Consider the following 19,917-nt stretch of genomic DNA (forward strand, 5'->3'; position numbering starts at 1 on the left):
AAGCTTAGGCATTGCAATGCTTATCTTAATTCTTGCAAGCATAGTCTGATTATTTGCATTCATTTACAAGCCTTGTTCCTCAGACCAGTAGAAATTCTATTGCTAATTAATTGTGTCTAACTGAAACAGTAAGTGGGCTTTTAGGTCCATATAGGAAAACTAATAAAAACCAAATTTTTTTAATACCAAATACATGAAATGGTTTCTAGGTTTTGCATTTCTCATCACTAAGTCACTTTTAGTCCCCCTGCATAGGGTTTGAGTAGCCTCAGGAATGACACTGTGCCATTCTTTTTTATGTCATCATTTCTGATACAGTTAATGTTAAATTGAAAAACTTAATGTTCAGAACATGATTCTTTAGACATCATTGAAAGAGAGTTCTAGAAGAATATTTTTTCTTTATGTCCTGTCAGTTAAGGCTCAGTTTTCCATTCTGATCAAGGTGAAAAGACAACATCTCTGAGGTTTTATGCAGGTTGAAGGGACTGTCTGCTCACAGCTATGACTTTGCAAGGGCACCCCTTTCTTTGTATAAAATAAATGTGACACATTTAGGGAACTTCAGCTTCCTGCATGTAAGCTGCAGTAAAATACCACAGATTTACAGATAAAAGCCAATCCTGCATGAAAACCCTCATACTACTGCACAAATCTGCAATAACTGCATGGGAGGAGTCTGAAGGCTTTCACTGAGAATGGGATCAATATGCCAAATAATTTATTCTCTCAAAAAAGATTCTATCCAGGACTTGAAGATTCCTAGGAAGCACAAAAAATATCACTGGCGAGATCATCTCTCACCAGTAGATATTCATGGGGATCTCCGTGTATGTCACACTTGAATTTTAAGACTGTTAGAGAGTTTGTCACTGCTGAGGTAATTGCTAAAGGAACTTCTTAAGACTCTTCCCTAGAGCTGTACCAGTTAGAGAAATCTGGAATCTTAATCTGCTCAAAGCCTGAATGTGGGAAGAGTGGCTTGTGAATGACAAATAGTTAGAACTGCTTTCTAAGAGCTTCAGGGACAGTACTATACAGCCTGGAAATTGCTGAAACTGAGGATAAAAAAATCTAAACCTCTCATAACCTTTGTCCCTTGGAAAATTGGTTAAGTATGTCAGAAGAGATACTTTACTGTTCTCAAATGCTTCCTTTTAGGCATTCTTCCAGGCCAGCAATGGCTTTTGAATTTTCCCTAAAATACTACTTCAGAGCATTGGCCATCCACCTGTGCAAAGGGGAAGGGAGCAGAAGGCTTTTTGGAACTGCCAATTCCTTTAGGCACCTGACTCAAGTGACACAGGGATATTGCAGATTAGTTTCCATTTTCCATTTCAGGTCAAACCTTATATTTTCTTATATTAAGGCACTGAACATATAATTATGAGCTTTTTCTACCTCTTTAATTTTGTCTGAAACTGATCCTGACCCTTTGATTTTAATTACCCTGAGATTATCTTGAACTACATTTTAAAACCCTCTGTGGAGCAGACCCATGCTGTACATCTTAACTGTATTTCCCAATGTGAGGACTCCTGCTGTCCAGTCTTCAGCTATATTTGAACTGCATCCCAAAACTGAGGTTTGTAGTGAACACACACCTTCACTTACACCTCCCACCCCCACCAAGCCTGTCTCTAGAGCAGTACCTCCAATTCTAGTTCAGATGTAGGGTAGCTGGTAGTTATCCCTTCAATCTTCTCAGGAGAGAATTAAGGGCAAGGCAGTGCATCTGCTTAGGAATGTTAGTTGTTCACTTTGTGCCTTTTTTTATTCTGACTTTTAAAAGTGTACCCACCAGTATAAACAGATGGGGCTCAAAAGAGCAATTAGATTAGCAGAATTTCAAAACCCATGGCTTTTTATGACTGTATCTGTCTTGTCTTGGCCAAGAAAAATTATAATTCCATCTGCATAAAAGATGCTTACCACCTTCTCAACAATTTGTTCACTGTTATCTCTATTGGTATGCACTCCCATACCCTTCTCTGGTTTCTTATCACTGGTTGCTAACTCTGAGGAAAACAGCAAGAGGCAGGACTAACAGGGAGAGTTAAATTAGCCCACTTCCACACTTTACCTCCAGTAAATCTGCACGTGAATAAAAGTCTTCAGTAACCAGAAGAGATAATAGAAGAAAAACCATCGTTCAAGAGAAGCAAATCTCTGGCTGACTTCTCAGATGAAGGACTTTGCAGGTGTTCCCTGCAATGCTGTTCTAAGTCCATATCCTCTTATTGTAGACCTGATACTACTCATTCCATGTAGCTTTGGCATAATTATTGGCTTAACCTTAAACCATCCTCTCTCACAAAAAGAAAGCACCTTGCCTCTGCACAGATGAGGTGTCAACTCTCCACAGCAAAGCGCTGCTCCTGTTTCTGCAAGGAGAAACCTCATGCAGATACTGGAATTAAGCTGGTCTAAAAATACATCTAGCATCTTCTCTTTAACAGAGAATGACAGATCACTGTTGGGATTAAAAATGCAGCTTTACTGCCTGAAAGAGTTTTTTCTTATCCCTGTATTTCATTCTGTGTTCAAAAATTCACCTGGAAAACTCTAAGCTTAGAGCTGATTGTACAAATAAATGTTCTGAATAAGGAAATAGAAGAAAATATCATCATTAATTTTATCTAACATGAGGAATCCTAAAACAAACCAGTTACTCCCACAAGAGATATCACACTCTGGAAAGAACATGGTAATTTATGCTTGACAGCACAAAGCATAATGCGTTGTATTTTCCAGATTTATACCAGGTAAATCATGAGCTTATCTTTTACTTTGAACTTATTGATCATTAAAATCATCTGGTAAACCCCCAGCCTTCTAATAAAAACAGCCTGATCATAAGAGGAGTGTCAATCATTGGAGACAGGGTCTATGAACAGGCTGAGTGCTGTGCACCTAATTAGGTTTGGCTGAGCTAACTGCACTCTGAGCATATCTTCCCCTGCTTCAGCTGCAAAACCATCCTCAAGGCACAGCTAGTTTCCTATTCCCACTGTGCTGCCTTAATCTAGTAAACTTCCACCTCTGACCTCAATAAATATTTAATTTTCTTCATAGCAAGATGCTTGCTTTGTTCATCTGCAAGATTACTCACCCTGATCCCATCTCTGCATTAAATGTTTTTAGATTTGGGCATATCTATGAAGACAGATACAGAAGAGATAGAGAGGGATATATATGTGAACATATGATATATGTAGGATTATATCATATGAACATTAGCAGAGAGGCAAGGCAGACAGTACATAATTTCTGGAATAGAAATGCTGCAGACTTTTCTGCAACAGTTTCTGGCAGTTGGAAGCAATCAAACACAAACACCTTGCTGCTTAGAACAAAATCAGAAATTTTCTGTGATGGCTTCAAGGAACTAAAAACTAAAACAATTTTCATGAAGAAGTGAGAGGGAAGGGAAGCTTTCTTCCTGTGCAAAGATTTCTATGTGAAAGAAAGCAAGCCATGACTCTTAATGATAGGTGAGCATTTCTGCTTCGTTGTAGATGTTAGGCTTATCTTTTATATTTTTCTCTGCCATTTTCAAAAAAAAATCTCTATTGAAACTGAACCTTGAGAACCAAAACTAATATTGGAGTTTATTTCAGAGCTGACTGAAGTGAGGATATTGATTTTCATAGGTTTTGTATCAGCTTCTTGGTGTACTACATTTCTCATTCAGCCATGTAGTATTTGGGATAATATTTTTCTGCATACCAGAGGGTCCTAAATGCTGCTATCAGCTAGAGAAGCAAACACTGTCATCTTGGTCCATACTGAATTGAGTGTGTGTGAAGCCTTTCCTTACAAAAGCAGATTTGTTATGTTATTTTGGTGGTTGTTACGGTGCCACGTACCTGGCAGAAATCAAAGTCCTGGTTTGGTTTTTTGGGGTTTTGTTGTTTGGGGTTTTTTTTTAAATGTGCGTGCAGTGTACCTAAAGAAATAACACGGCTTTCAAAATACTTGGATTCTAGCATCTAGGATTTCTCTGGAAATGGCAGAATTTGCTAAATGTCTAAACCCTTAGTTTAGCTGAAAATATTCATCATCCCCCTTCTCCTACCCCACCACTCACATGCACCAGCCTGATGTCGTGGCACTTTCTGCCTTCCATAACAAATTTGGTGCATGGTCACAAACACATTTTTCAGTAATGACTGTGACATGCAAAGGATATGATTCAGCAGGAGTAACCACTCACTAATAGCACATTTACATTCCTATTGATTTGACAGGAGCTACTAAGCAACTGAGTGAGGTAAATACTTACTTGCCTGTGTAAAGGCAGCAAAATGCTTTGAACTCTTGAATCAGAGCCTGGTAAAGGGTAAGTATCGTGTTCCTTTGTAAATCTGTTTGATCATCGTTTTCAGGGAAAAAAATTAAACCAAATGGACTTCCTTTGGGTTCATTAGGTGTCTACTGAAAATGGTTGTTTCAGGGTAATAGAAACCTTTAGAAATCTTTTTCCTCTTGGAACTTCACCAGCCACAAGCACAATGGGGGGCGGAGGGAGGAAAGTCTTACATCCCATTGTCTCCACGGGACTCCCTGTTCCCTACTGAACACCAGTGTCAATTTTTCCGAACAGCTTTGTCTTTCTGCCAAAGATAATGGACGTGTTTGAAGTGTGTGGGTAAAGATTAAAACCTTGTCACTCACATATGGGTTTTTAGGTATTTCAGTAATCATTCCTTCCCTGTAGTTTGTGGATGCTTTGCAGTACTTAAGACTAAACTGTACTAAATCCTAGCTTCAAATATCTCAACAAAGTAGTAGAGCTCTAGGTATCAAAATCACGTACATCACAATTTATATTTTTTTTTAAATCATTGTGGAATTAAGTTCTCTAAAAAAGCTCTATCTGTCAGCTCTTTTGTTTTCTGGGAGGCTTCTGGTGTGTGGTTTTGCTCCTCCTAGAATGTGGCAAAATGAAACTAAAGGAAAAAAATGTCTGCCTCCTTTCTGAACTTAACAACATGATTTTTTCCAAACACAGAAGAGAGTTCAAGACCATAAAAATATTATTGCTAAATTTTAATCCCTTGAAAATAAGGTCAGGCTAAAGCAAACAAAGTCCATTGAGGAGAAGTTGGTTTTTTTAAGGCATTAACTTCAGTGGTGCTGTGAAAGTCTGCTCCAGTGTAGGTTCACTATGCAAATGTCAAATAGGAATGTGTTCTCCAAGTCTCTCCCTGCATGGTAGTTGAGGGATAAAACTTAATTCTGGGCAGATCGTTCCTCACCAGTATCTCAGGACCAAATGCACACATATAGCATGTCCTCTGCGTCACCAGGGCTTGGCTGGCTGAGAGAGACACTGTGTGACAGCAGTCAGTGGTGAGAGACTTCAAGGGCCTGCAGTGAGAAGAATGACTGGGCAGGGAGGAGAAATAGTTACCTGAAGTCTCATATTTGAGCCCTTATCAGCAACAGATTTTTCTCATTCATCCCTCTGTGCCTGTCACTATTCAGTTACAATTCCACCTTGGCAAGCACTGCCACAGAGGAACCACCAGCACGAGTTTAGGTACTGTGTTTCCTGTCCTTCAAACAACCTTGCACTTGGCCTTGCTGAGCCTCATGAAGTTCTCATGGGCCAAGCTCTCCAGCCTGTCTGGGTCCCTCTGGATGGCATCCCTTCCCTCCAGTGTACCAAGAACACCACACAGCTCAGTGCTGTTGGTAAATTTGCTGAGGGTGCACTCAACCCCACTGTCTGTGTCACTGATGCTAAAACGTGCCAATCCCAACACCAGCCCCTGAGGAACATCACTCATCTCTGGTCTCCACGGGAACATTGAGCTGTTGGCTGTGAGTATGACCATCTAACCAATCCATTACCCACCAAGTATCCATCCACCAAATCCATGTCTTCCCACTTCAGGGACAAGCATGTCACTGTGAGGGACAGTGCCAAGTGCTTTGCACAGCTCCAGGCAGATGATGTCAGTAGGTCTTCTCTTATCCATCACCAACTAACCCCATGCCAGCAGGGGTTGACTTGCCCTTTGTGAAGCCATGCCCTCAGGCTGTCATCACTCTCCTCCTTATTTTCCATATGCCTTAGCATAGTTCCCAGGAGAATCTGCTCCAGGATCTTGCCAGGCACTCAGGTGAGACTGACTGACAGGTAGATTATGTTCTTTTGAAGAATACACTGACAGAAAGGGACATGGAAATACTTCCTCAGAAGAAACAGAACTGCTGGCCTGGTTTCCTACAACTGGAAGCCAGAATGTCCCTTTGGGGGCTCCACCCAGGTGAGACCGTACACTGAAGTCATGTTAGGAAAAAGGAGGTTGGTTGCTTGTGCAGATTCTTGAAAATACAAACTACCTTATAAAGAATCATCTCATGGTTAGTGGTAGTACAAGATGGATAGTTGGACTGGATGATCTCAAAGGCCTCTTCTGACCTTGATAATTTTGTGATTTTATCATCTCTGAAAAGCTTTCTGTGGCAATTCTCACTGTATCTGTCACACTTCAGGAAAGCAGATTTTCTGAGGACAAGAGAGCAGAGTTGTGTGTTGCCTTTAGAGAGCATTATAACCTATAATCCAAGGTGGCTGGGTGACTTCACTGGTTGCTCCAGCCAAAGGGCTGAACATGAGCCATACCAAGACAGAAAGCTCTGGGATATGTCAGGAAGACACAACTGTTATGGTGCAATGAAGAGACAGAGATGTTTGGGGGGCAATTCCATCTGTCTCTGCCAAACTCCTGAAGTCCTGTTCTTTCCTCCTCACTCAGCTTTCTCAGTGACTGCTGATCAGGTTATATTAAAACTAAGAGTGGACTTACACAGTCCTTAACTCTGTCCTTTGGCCTCAGGAGATCACTGAGTTTGGAAACAAATGCAGTTTGTGTGCTGTTTTTCTGTACAACACAAGTGGCATTAAAAATTGAAAGCATTGCAGTAATATTGATCCACCAAACCCTTCACTAAAAATATCACTTTTTTCTATGTTTCAAATTACAGCTAAATTGCCAGCAATAACTTCTGAAAAACCATCTATTGCTGCTTGGCTGTTCACAGTAACTGGGGCTTGTACACTGCAAACCTCTCAGTGCTCAACAGTCAAAGGTTTTGTGCAGCAATTTGAAGTGCCCTCTTGTGAAAACAGCAGCTCTGGTTTTATAACTAGAGCACTACCATAATATTGTTTTTACTAGCTCAAGGTTCAGTTTCAATACAATAATAAATAACAAAACCCTCTTCAAACAGCTCCTTAAAAATACAGTAGTTTAAAAAAGAAACTGCATAGACAGCAACTCTTCCTGTTTAGGGAAATGACTAAAGGCCATGCAGTCTCTCCCTCCTGTACAGGAGGAAGAGGAGAAAGAGAGAAATGACAAGAATCAGCTACTGCTGTCCTGAATGATGGAGCTGGCACCCAACATCGTGTAAGTGGCCTGATCTGATCTGTAGTGTGTGCATGCTGCTCTCATGAAGGGGATGCCTGCAGGACTTCCAGGCACCGGCAGTTCATTTTCTGATTCACTGTTTTTAGAAGCTGCATACCCAGTCTATTTTTCATCTAATTAGTGATAGCTGTGATATTGTTAATGTCTTCTGAGGCAATGGGGCTAAAATCTGTATACTTCTCTGACAGTAAGAAAAGTACATTACCTTAAAACTAAAACCCTTTGAAAAACAGGAACAAATTCTGGTCATTCTTATGCTATGAATTTGACACATCCCCACAATATAAATAATGTTATCCCAGAATCACACTGTCCAAAATCAGTGTTTTTCTGTCATCTGAGATAAATTTGAGTAAAATTCTGTCAGCTGGCTTTGAATTTCCTAGAATCTGGCAATAAGCCAGCCCAACTTAGGTTCATGTGAGCTGGAGAGCTCCAAGTAGTCTCTCTTCAAGTACCAGCCTTAACTAAAATATTCTCATTTCAAGCTTCCTTGCAAATCATTAGTAAGTATTGACTTTAGTTTTAGTTTCTGTTTATCTTTAAGAAGCAATGCCTTGAAGCTCCTGTGTACCAATTCCTTCTTTCCATTATGTGTATTGATTTGCCAAAGGATATTCTGTCGTGGTTTGGAGCCTTGTTCTCAGAATTTTAGTAAACTGAAAATCTGACACATTATAGGCCTTCAAACTTCAGACTGCACTTGCAATTAATCCAGTGGATTTCTCTCATACATCTAACAATTAACAGAAAACTAATTTGAAAATGTAAACAACATTATAATGCTTACCCAGCTACAAATTATATTATACACAGCTACGTTTATGGTAAACTGTCTGCAAAAAATAGAGAATGGTGATTCTCTGAAGTAAATACTGCTCCAAGTAAGGTTATGATTCTATGAACTGTTTTAAGGTACTGGATGTAGGTAACTACATAAGTGGCCTGATAGGCAAAAGCTGCTTTGAGATTGCTTTCAGCGAGAGCCACCACCCACTCACTTTAATGGATGAACAGGGGAAGCAACTTCATGGGTAATTTTTTTTCTTCTGAGAAATAACTAACACACCTGAGCAGGAGAGAAAAACTCTTTAGAATCATACACATATACTCTTCACATATTTAAGGAAAGCCACCTGTTGGAAGCAGTTCCATGAGCAGACAGTTGGTGAGAGATGGCAGCATGGTTAAATGAAAAAATAAATATCAGTTCACTCACAAGTCCTTTAATTTTGCCCCTATCTCTCCAAAAGGCAGTAGTATTTGGGGTTTGTTTCAATTAATATTTAGCCTTGAATTACATCACTGCATGCTTGTGGTGCATTTTGGTATGCATTCAATTATGTAAATATTTTATAAAGAACAAACTGCATTTGCTGTTCAACATTTTATTTTGAACATTCTTGGGACGCTCTCCTTAACCAAGAAAAGGCATGTACTCATGTTTTTTCTTGGAGAAGTGCACAATAATTTCATTAGAGCTACTATAGAAAATCATTAAGAGTTTACTCTTTGTGTATATGGAAATGATTTTTCATTTGTATTTATGAAGAGAGGGGTTAAGAAATACAAGGCAAGGTTATCTGAGAGGAGTAGAAAGGCACTAACAGTGTGAGTGAAAGCAATTGTTTTCAAATGTAACTTTTTCTTTCTTTTTCTCTTTTCAATTTTACTGTTGACAAAACTGGCATTGAGTTTTGTCTCTGAGTGATTTTTCTTTTCTTGAACTTGTGAGTTCATTTTCTTGCATGACATATCCATGGATGGATAGACGGGATGTCAGTCCAACATCTCAGCAAAGTTAGTCCAGCCTAATCATTGCAGAAATGCTTGGTTTTCTCTCTGCTTGCTTATTGGCATTGCCACCCTTGAGTGTCCTCAGGGCATGCATCACATGGCAAATCCATCACCTGATGGGTCAGCAAAGACACATGACCACATCCCCTCTGTCACGAGCAGTCTCCTTGGTCCCGTGCTTGAGAAAATGCTCCAAAACTTCTGTTCCCATCTAAGCAATAACAGGAAGTATTCACCACTGTGAGAGTCTGTCCTGCTGCTGCTGTACTTGCTCTCAGAGGAGTTTGCTGGTTTACTGAAGGAGGTATCAAGTGAGGTTGCTAAGTCATGCAGATCAGAAATAGTTATGTAACATTTACATTTCTCTGTTCTCTTCCCAGTTCTACTGTCCCACATCCCCATGGTCTGTCTCTCCCTGTAATTCCACTGATACTCATCTCTGGTTTTCACATTTCTTGTCATCTAGACCATATTTAGGTGTCTCCATGATTCATCTTCTTGTGTATCAGCTAAAGTTTACTCTCTTCTTCAGAGATCTTTATGCTTAATTTTACACTCCTTTTTGCATCATTAAACCCAAAAATTATCATCCAACTGTGCAAAGGATCAGGGCAGCAACATGGAAAATAAAGCTGCAACACCTAAAAGCACTGTCAAATGGCTGTACTTGAAGGTTTGGAAATTGGGGTGTTCCCTAACATCATTTGCACTCTTCCTTCTGCCTCTTTATACATTTTCTCTAGAAATCATGAAATACAGGTGTAAAAATCACAAATGTAAATGATGGGGGAAATTCATTAAAGTTTAGGTGCATACCAGCATTTTAAATCAAAGGTCATGTAGTTTTAACAGTGCCCTAAAGGCCAGCAGGTCCCTTCAGTTCCCAGTTCTGAATTACCAGGCATGGAAGGATAAATACAGCTGACCTTAAGTTAATTCTTTCCCTAAACTGTGGGTGACCCTTTGATATTTTTGATTTTGAGAGCCTTTCTCTTGATTTTAGATTTTGTTACCGGTACAGTTTGTTTAAAGAAAAGCCAACAAAACACCCATTTAGTAATTTGCTTAATTTCTGCAAACAATACCTGTTTGTTTTCCCTGCCACTGCATGTTCTTGTCCCACCTGTTCTCTGTAGGTGTCTCTGAGGTTTTGGATCTGTGCTAAAGATGGGATGTATGACATCCATTCAAATTCATATTGGCTTCCCTTTCCACTGCCAAATTTCACAGAGGAGCATTGGCCCAGAGGTGCCCCAAACAGGCAGCCAGCAGCTTAAGGATGTCTTGGCTTCCTGATTCTTCCTGCTGATAATGGCAGAATTGCAGGAGTTCAAAATTTGTCATTTCCACTCCCGTGTGTGACAGGGGTGAAGGAAGTGGGGAAGTTCACCCTAGCTGCCTACTAAAATCCAGCTTTAGCAGAGCTGTGCTTCCATTACTCAGCTAAATCTAGGTCATATATAAAAATACCAATTCACCAAATAAGTGGTTAAAATTTGACAGGGACTGACAATAAAAAGATGCTGACCTTTGATTTCTTATTTTAAGCTCCTCATTGATTTCTTCAAATAATGTCAGGGCCAGTCTCATTAATTTTTTTCCATTCTGTTTGAAAAGAGGGTGTAAAACAAATTCCTCAGCTTGTAAAGAGATTACATTAAAGCCAATATTTTCTCTTTGGTCAGGTGAGTCAGTTTTGGAATCAGTCGTTTGCTTTTATAAGTGAAAGCCTTTAGAGGAATTTCTACCCCACCCAGGCAGCTAGCACAGCTTTGTTTAATGTTTTGAACCCTGCCTGGCTCCAACAGATAATATCCATATTTATTGATACAGAGGTCTTGTGTGAACATGACCAGAAATTCTTTGTGCTCTGCAATCTCACCCCACTCGTGCTGCAGGAAGCAGCTGACTGGCCTTTCCCACCCACCACTTCCTTTGGAATGAAGATGATATCTCCCCACAACCACTGCCTACAGACAAGATGCCACAAGCAAACAGGTGTTTTCAGCAGGCAGGCAGGAAGGGAGAAAAATAAATAAACCTGAGACTGCAGGAGAGGAAGAAGACTGTGACACACTTTCTAATATCCTCCATGTCAAATTTTATCCCAGACCTGCAACCAGCAAATCCTGCCTGTCTCAGATCCAATGAAAGGGCTTTTGACTGCCTTAGAGAGCAGGACTAGACAGTTATGTTTAAAACAAATAATAACTAAACAAAGGGAGAGTCATTCAACAAAGTCAAGTTTGCCAGCAAGCTTTCCTGTGGATAAGTATGCCAGTGTTTGCTAGCCTTGCAAAATTAGCCAAAGGTCATATTGGCTGTTTCCCAAATTGCAGACAAACCTTTGAGTGCACCAAAGCCTTCGGTTGCTGCTGCAGAATCACACCCTTCTGCTTATGTCCTTTAATGTTTATGTAACCTTAAGTCTAGAGCCAATGAAAAAGGGTTTATATTTTTTCTAAAAATGTCAGCCCATGTTTAAAAACAAAACAAAAAAGCCCAGCCCTTCCCCACAAAGAGACCAATTCAAAAACTTCTAAAACAATGACCTTTAAAACCTGTATCTTGTTTTGGCATGTTAAAAAATAACAAACAAAAAATTCCTAGATTTCTGTTTGAACTGACTTCCCGTTGGTACTTACACTGATATTGTATTTAAAATTATGCAGATGGTATCATTGATTAATTAAATTATCATTGATTTTGATACTTTTGCTTCAAAATCTGTACAAATGCTCATATATGTTTAGATACTGTCTGAACAGAGGGGTATCAACATGTTGTAAGAGAAGGAGGATAAGAATGGTTTCTAGAAACAAAATAAAAAAGCTCAGATGGATTTCCCTTTTCTTCCCCATCTTACAACTGAAGTAACTTTCAAATTATACTTACTAGTTCATGCAAAGCTAGCCAGATCTACTTTGATTTACCATTGGAATTAACACAGTTGAAACCAATTAGAGCTAATTAAAGGAACCTGCCAAGCGAAGGCTTCAGAGAGAGCACCCAGTTTGGCAGGAGAGTGGAAAAAAAAGCATATATAGTTTCCACTAAAAGTCCCATTTTTATATATATGGCCATGGAGTAAAATAAACTTGGGTTTTAAATTCACTGCAAGCAAACTAAGCAGTCCTGAGGCAGTGAAATCCCCCAGAGGACATCACTTCCTATTTCCAAGCACAAGCTTTAATCACAGAATCACTACCTGCTTGTTTAAGTTCCCCCTGATGCCTAACACTTCCCTTCTGTCCTTGCCACAAGCCAAGTCTCTGCTGCTTCAGCACCAGCCTCAGTGCCTGGAGATGAGCACAGCCCAAAGTGCCAGGCAATGAAAGTACATTAAATCTGTAAACGCAACAACCACAGATGGTCTGGCAGAAAATGCACCAGTAAATTCAGAGCAGAAGAGACAATGGTCAGCAGGTCATATTTGAGACACAGAGTAGGAAATTATGATTTCTGTATGATTCCCTGGTACTTCACTTCAGAGCTCTAATCAATGTACTTGTGAGCAAGCTTCCTGCAGCAAAACTCTTCCACTCCTGAGGAACTGGGTAAAATCCTCCTGCTTGGCAAGTCTGCATTGACAACCCCTGTGCCCTGTTAGCCATTTTCTCCTCAAGGTTAACTCTGCCACTGAATTTCTCTAGCAAACTGAACAATACTTGTTGGTCTTTGTCACAGAAGAAATGGCATTTCTGACTTTGTTTCAGGTTGCCAGAATGAATGAAAGGCAGGGACAGAAACTAGAAAAAATGTTTTAAAGAGCAGGAAAGAAAATTTAATATGTGTCACAAACCCAGCTATGTTAACATTCAAATGTCTTAATTTCTCATTAAATCTTGGACAAGATGATTTAAAATAAAAGGAGGAAGTTGATGTTTCAAGCCATTACCTTGGCTTTTTCATGAGACATCAGTACTTCAAAAGTAAGAAAATTTAGCTGGGCTCTTCAACCAAAAAAAAGCTGAATTTGCCAATAAGTTCATTGTGGCAACAAGTAGTGACATTTTTCTCCCACTTACATAACAAGATTTGTGTACACCTTCAACTACCAGCTTTCTACATTAATTTCTCCCAGTTAAAATATTTTTCAGTATTACTGTTCCAGTTCTCCAAGGAATACTCACAAGACTCTTACTTCTGTTTACAGCCAGAGGCACTATCACTATACAAGAACTAAATCTGTGCACAAAATTAAGGAGTAGCTTTGGGTTTTGATTGGGTTTTTTGGGTTGGTTGGGTTTCTTTTTTATAATTTGTCTAAACAAACTACTTCTTTTGTATACATACACATGTCAACCTTCTACCACCTCACCTGCAATTGGGTTGTTGCAAGGAGGGACAGGAAATCAGTGTGTGAGATCTGTATATAAATATATAAAATTCCCTTCCTCAGCCCAAAATATGAGAGTCCTACTCAGCAAGGAAGTGCCCTGTGAGAGGGGAGGGAAGAAAACCCCAAGCCAGTTCTGTTCTAAAAGTATGGTAACATATTCCTTTTGAAGCTTGAAAAGTCAGTCTGGGTTTGTTGCATACATTGGTGTTTTCTCAAGCTCTCAGCACTGTTGCAGTGCTGCTGCCCTGCTCTGCTGTTCCAGCTTCCCTGCAGCACAGAAAGTTGTTCCACAGGCTTCACAGGGAAACACACTCCTCAGCCTTTTTTCATGGTAAATGCCTGATCTAATAATTTTTGGTGTGGGTTGCTGAACCTATTTTATAGAAAGTCCTACTTTGCTTTCCTCAAATACTTTAGTGCAGTTCTTGCTCTAAAATGTATGGTGAAAACTGCTAAGAAACCTAAATGCAAGACACAATGTACAACTATAGGAAAAATATTCTAGATACAAGCAGGCTTTTCAATGTATCAGGAGAAAGCCACGAGCAGACTGACTAGGAAGGTTCTAACCTAACTCAAACTACAAATGAGACTCATTTGTTAGCAGGAAATGTTAGCAGAGTGCTGGCAGGCCTGCTAATGGCCCCTTCTGGATTTAAAATGAACAGATACATGTTAGAGTGGGGAACAGCTGGAGGGGAGGAGAACCCACTAACAGAGATCTATTTATTGGTACACCTGGGCTGGGTGAGTTTCTGGAAAGTTGCTGTGTAGAATCACTATTTCATTTTATTAGAGTTCTTGATTTCTTTTTAAGGAGATTTTGCATTACTTGAATTTTACTCAGAAAAGCTAACAAACTCTATATGCTCTATTTATTACTGAGTACAATTCCCTGAATAAACTCTGATGGAAAAAGAAAACTTAATTTTAAAATTTCTTTTTCCACTCAGTGGATCTATTTCTAGAGCAAACAGCAATACAAATCAGCCATGTCTATTGATGAATAGTGGCACTGTGATAAATGTCTAACAATTATTGTCATAATCAGATCTGTATTTTAATTGCTGTGTTAAAATTCTGAGAGATAAGGGACCTGCTTCAAGGTAAAAATCATTCAAATCAACATACAAAATGATCTGGTCCAATGCTTTGGTATACTACCTCGTAATCACTTTATATCAGTTCCTAAAACTTGATGTGAGCCACTGACTTTAGACTGGTATGGTTTATAATCTAGTGATGGATTTGGTAAGACATAGAGCAAAAAATGAGGGAGGAATTATGGGGTTTATTTTTCCCCAAAAGTAAATACTAAACAGAGAGAAAGATATTGGAGGAGATATGAAATAATAAATTCTGTCACTGAGACACAAACTTCATGGGTAGAGACTAATCAGAAAAGATTCAGCATCACACCTGATGTGCTTAGGTCATTTGAGAGGTCCACATGTCTTTGTTTGCTACAGTAGCTGCATTATAATGGACGTTTATCACATCTAGAGAAGTTTACTCTGGTTTTCTCTTGCACCATGACTTCAATTTAATGCGTACGTGGTTTTTAGACTCTTACAGGTAACAGCTTTCTTTTAGTTGCTAAACAAATAGGAGTAATCCTTTACAAAGAAAAATCATATAACTTTGGGAGGCTTTTGGAGGAGGTAACCATGGGGTATGCCCCGGACTTCAGACATTACTAGGATAGGATAGGACAGGACTCTGGCTCTGCCAGGTCAGACTTAAGGTAGTGTTGGTGTGAATCATCTGGTTTAACAAAGGAACATTTTCAGAAATAATTAGGTTAGTTCCATTCACTAATATAAGAATCTAAAAGCAAAATGTGTGCATCCTTGAAAATATAGAAAATAGAGGGAAAGTCGGCTTGTTTCTAGATACATTCTAGATACATTGCAGGCTTCTTCCAGATTGAAGCCTGCAATGGGAACACTATTTTTTGGAGGAAAATGTCGTGAAAATTGTATGCAAATTTCTCCAAGAGAAAAATGAAACAGCCTAAAACTTATCTGAAACGTTCCTATAACTGTGCTTCAGCCTTTGAACGTGCTTTCTATAAATAACCATTACAAAACACGCTGGTCTATTTCAAATTATGATTTGTTGTGAAAGACTCTACTATATTGCAGGTCTTACGTTACAAACCAAAATGTCCCCTGATTCTCGGCGTTGATCTAGTGAAGGCTTTGGTTTACCTAAGGTTTGGTTTAGGGGTTTTATTTAGCTCTATAGTTACTGCCTAGGAATGGTGCGTGTCGTGACGAGGGGCTCCACCTCGCCATGGGGAGACCTTCACTGCCTGCACGGGCTTTAGTGGCCTGAGCGAGCCTGAACGGAGTTTGTGGAGTGAAATAAACGAGGATCAGTGCCCACCTCGGCCCCGAAAGGTACCCCCGTAGGAAGGTACCCCGATAGGAAGGTACGAATACCCCGTTGTTGCTGACGGACAGTCTCCCCAGGCGGCTGCAGAGGCAGCAGCTCGGCCCCGGCCCCGCAGGCCCGGCTCCCCTCGAGCAGTTCGGGTCGGGCTCCCTCGGCCGGGACTGGGCTGCGCTGCCCCGGGCCCGCGGCGCTCCCTCCGGCGCTCCCGGGCCCGGCGGCCATGGCCGGGCCGTGCGCGGAGCCGCCGCAGCGAGGGGCGGGCGGGCAGGGCCGCTACGCCACTTTCGTAGCGCTGGAGGAAATGGCTGCGCATTGGGCAGCGCGGGCTGCGGGGCCGCGTGTGCAGGGCGAGCGCGGCGTAGCCGGCTCTGTGAATAGCGCCGGCGGAGCGGCAGGAGGAGGAGGAGGAGGCGCCGCGGCGGTTTGGTACCGAGCGGAGAGGGAGATGCACACGGCACTCGAGTGAGGTAGCTATAAAACCCCATTTGTTTACATGCCCTCCCCCACAGCCGCCCGGCGCCGCGGAGCGGGTGGTGGCCGGCCCGGGCCGCGCCGGGGCGGGGGGGCGGCGGTGCGGGCGAGGAGCCTTGGCGGGGACCGAGCGGCGGTAGCGGACAGCGGCTCGCCCGCGATGCGGAGCGGCGAGAGGGGCGCGCGGCGGCGCGGCCGCCTCATCACGTGGCGGCGGGGCGCGAGGCCGCGGGGTGCGCGCGGGGGGCCGGAGGGCGGCGGGCGGGGGGGCCGCGCCCGGGCTCCCCCCGAGGCGGCGGAGCGCGAGGCGCCGCCGCGGCCCTGGCGCATCCCCCCACCCCCTTTCTTCCTCTGCTCGTGAGGCGACCATGCGGCAGGTAAATCCTCCCCGCCCCCGCGCCCCGAACCGGGGGCCCGGGACGTGGCCGCGGCGCTGCGGCTGCTCGGGCGGACAGAGAAAGGGGGCGGCGGGGGTCGGGGGCTGCGGCGGGCCCCGTGTCCCGGCGGGTTCGAGCCGCCCGGTGCCCGCTCTCCGCTTCCCTCCGGCAGCCTTCCTGCCGGGAGTGCGGCTTTGGGCGCGCCCGGCCCTGCCGAGCTCGCTCTCGGTGCGGCCACGTGGAGGCCGCGGGTGCGGGGGAAGGAGCCGGAGCCGGCCCTGGCCGCCCGGCGTGGGCGCTGCGGGTGTGCGGGGCGGCAGCGCCGTGCGGGGCCCCCAGGACTTGGCGGTGTTTGGGGACGGCCTGGGACGGCGGGTGATGAACAAGCCAGGCCATTAAATCTTGCAGGGTTTACGGTTGGGATTTAGCGCTAACCGCTGCGGAAAAATCACTCGGGCTGTAACCTGCACGTAACCTTAAATAAGGGTAAGGGCCGAAGGGTCAGGAGGCTTTGTCACTGTGCTCTACAGACACAGAAATTATGAGCAAAAAACATTGATTGCCTGTTCTCAACCCTCTCTGCTGCTTATGCTGCGTCCTTTGGAAACACACACTTAACGTTGAAACTGCGGAATAAAATTGCTCTTTAAAATTTCTAGCTATCTTTGTCGTTTTTGGGCCTCTTTGTAGAAGTGTTCATGCCTGCTAGTTGATAAGACTCTCTGAACAGGAGTTGCCCGAGTAGAAATACTTCTGGTTTCTAGCACTCCTAATGCTGTATGTGTGTAAGTAGCAATCATAATGTGTTTTTTTTTTATTAAGGTAGGATCTTGTACCATAACACCAAGGGAGCCTGTGATAACCTCGAGCCTGATACAGAGCTGAGAAATGCACACTGGAAGACCTGGTTAGTTTTCAGACCAGCGGAAGCAGTTGTCATCTAGTTAACAAAAGTAATCCTGGCATGTTCCAGTGGGTATGTTCTTGTATCCCTTTGGGTAGTAGTAACTGACACAGTGACATAAAAATAGAAAACTTTCTATATTAAAAAGGCATTATATGAGATTTTTTTAATTGGACTTTAACAGAGAATGCAGAGTTTCCTCTGCTGAATAATGTGCTTTGCTTCAGATGTGCAGGGAAATAGGAATTGGGACTGAGGCATGCTATGTAACTCCAGAGTGAGGGACTGATGTTACTCTGTAGGCTAATAGTCTGGCATGGCAATGTAAGACAAGAACTGGAAAAAACACCGAGGTCCCCAAGAACATTGACCAGCTAAATTTACTTTAGCAGCTAAATTCTTGTGCTAATGGTTAAAGTAAAATTAGTGGTGGTGTCCTGCAGTATTTTTATTTTAGACTGCTTTTAACTCATACTTTAGAGTAAAAAAGTATGCAGCCATGCAACCTATTTCTAAAGGAGAATAGGGTCTACATAGATGGACAGACTGTGAATTAATTGTGTGTGTTTGATGAGATTAATGGTGGCAGTTCCATATTGCATTATATTAGTGTCCATGGGTGGGTGCAGAGGGGTTATTATACACTGTGACCTCTCTGGAATAGGCAATATGACTGGAGATTCTGGCTACATTAAAAAAAAAAAAAACACTCCAAAAATATGAGCTTTGTTTCAATTAATATCTGTGTGGGTCTTTGTGCTTTGTAGGTCTTCCAGGTTGGCTTACATAAAACCCGAGTATTAAGTTTGCAGCATATATCCAGTCAATCATGAAGTGTGCAATTACAGCAGAGCTGTGGTTTAAAGTTATTCAAATATGCTCACAGGCTTTGTATTAATGGATGTTTTTCCCGTTGCAAGAAAATAATTTCATTAAATTGGATCATCAGGGTAATTCAGACATGTTCTAGAAAGTTTACTTGATATGAAAAAGCACATGCTGACCATCATTACTTTGACACTGAGATAAGTATATATATATATGTATGGCAAAATTAATGTATCCAACATGGCATAGGTTTCCTTCCTGGTCTTTCACTAAGTCAGTCAAACAGCTTTAATTTACTCTTTCTATTCTTAATACATTTTCTGCAAAGCAGTGGCTGATTCAAGTCTGAAGAGGCTTTTTAAGTAGTGCCCAGATCACACGGACTTCAAGCTTGTATATAGTCCCTAAGGAAGTGTGTTTGGACTTGTTTGCCTTTGCAGTTTCAATGTCGTTTGATCATGACTGTGCCTATTGTAAAGACTTATTCCTGTCTCTTTTTTACAGAAGTGGAAGTTTGTTTTGAATGTGTGATAGGCACTTGATAAACCAGTGATGAAGTAAATCAATTTGAGAACATTTATGTGTCCTCATCAGCTGGAATTGCTGATTAAAATTACAAAAGCTACTTAAAAGCCAAAGTCCGTTAAAGTTTTTCTGTAAGTTACAATTTGGTCATTTACTGGAGTGAAACTTGGTGAAAGGATGGTGGCATCAGTACAGACTGATGGACAGACATAACTGCATGTGCCAGCAGTGAAAATGATACCAGAAAACCTCATTCCATTTTCTTCTGAGTTTGGTGATCAACGATGTCAGAACCCTTGGTATGTCACAGTGTATCATTTTTTAGGATGTTTTCAGAATTGTCAAATTATCTTCACTTTTTGTAGCACATTTAAAAATGTCAGTAGAAGTTTCAGAGAAGGAAAGTTTAATGGCAGTTCTGTTCCTTGGGCAGGTATTTTTTCACAGGATTGAGCTTTAGGTGCAGGGTGAGTTCCTTAGGAGAATTTATGCCTTTCGGGAAGCAATTTCTATTCTAATGTGAAGAAAATCTGTATAGCTTCCTGGTTTACTGTAGGAGTCCAACTTAATTTAGAGAGCAATTATTTAAAACAACTTTATCATCTGAAAAGTATTATCTTTGAGGGTGGGCTACTGAAGTTATCTTAAGTGAAACTAGTAATTTTATCTTGCTGATAAAGGCCTGAAGTAACACTTAATGCAGAAGGAATTAAGACTGCTCTTACATCATTCTTTAATTACAGCTGAGATATTACTTGAAATACACCTAATAAGGTCTGGTAAGGAAATGTGTACCACTTAGGCAAAGCTAATAAAACCTTTTTTTTTCAA

At 41.7% G+C, this 19,917-nt stretch overlaps 1 protein-coding gene across 6 annotated transcripts in view; it reads left to right on the forward strand.

Annotated features, from left to right (window-relative positions):
* SLC39A10 (solute carrier family 39 member 10) overlaps positions 1 to 19,917 on the forward strand; it is a 90,739-nt gene that overhangs the window by 42,379 nt on the left and 28,443 nt on the right. For 2 of the 6 annotated variants that reach the window (XM_059475518.1, XM_059475520.1), the window contains exon 1: positions 18,662 to 19,385. The exons of 2 other annotated variants lie outside the window; for them this stretch is intronic. In XM_059475518.1, coding sequence (XP_059331501.1) covers positions 19,371 to 19,385 — 15 coding nt within the window. In that variant the 5' untranslated portion in view covers positions 18,662 to 19,370. Of the gene's footprint in view, positions 1 to 16,399; positions 16,449 to 16,690; positions 16,830 to 18,661; positions 19,386 to 19,917 lie in introns of those variants that run through there. 2 more of the 6 variants (XM_059475522.1, XM_059475521.1) reach the window with 2 other exon arrangements.

The sequence above is a fragment of the Ammospiza nelsoni genome, chromosome 7, assembly GCF_027579445.1.
Source record: "Ammospiza nelsoni isolate bAmmNel1 chromosome 7, bAmmNel1.pri, whole genome shotgun sequence".
NCBI lineage: Eukaryota > Metazoa > Chordata > Aves > Passeriformes > Passerellidae > Ammospiza > Ammospiza nelsoni.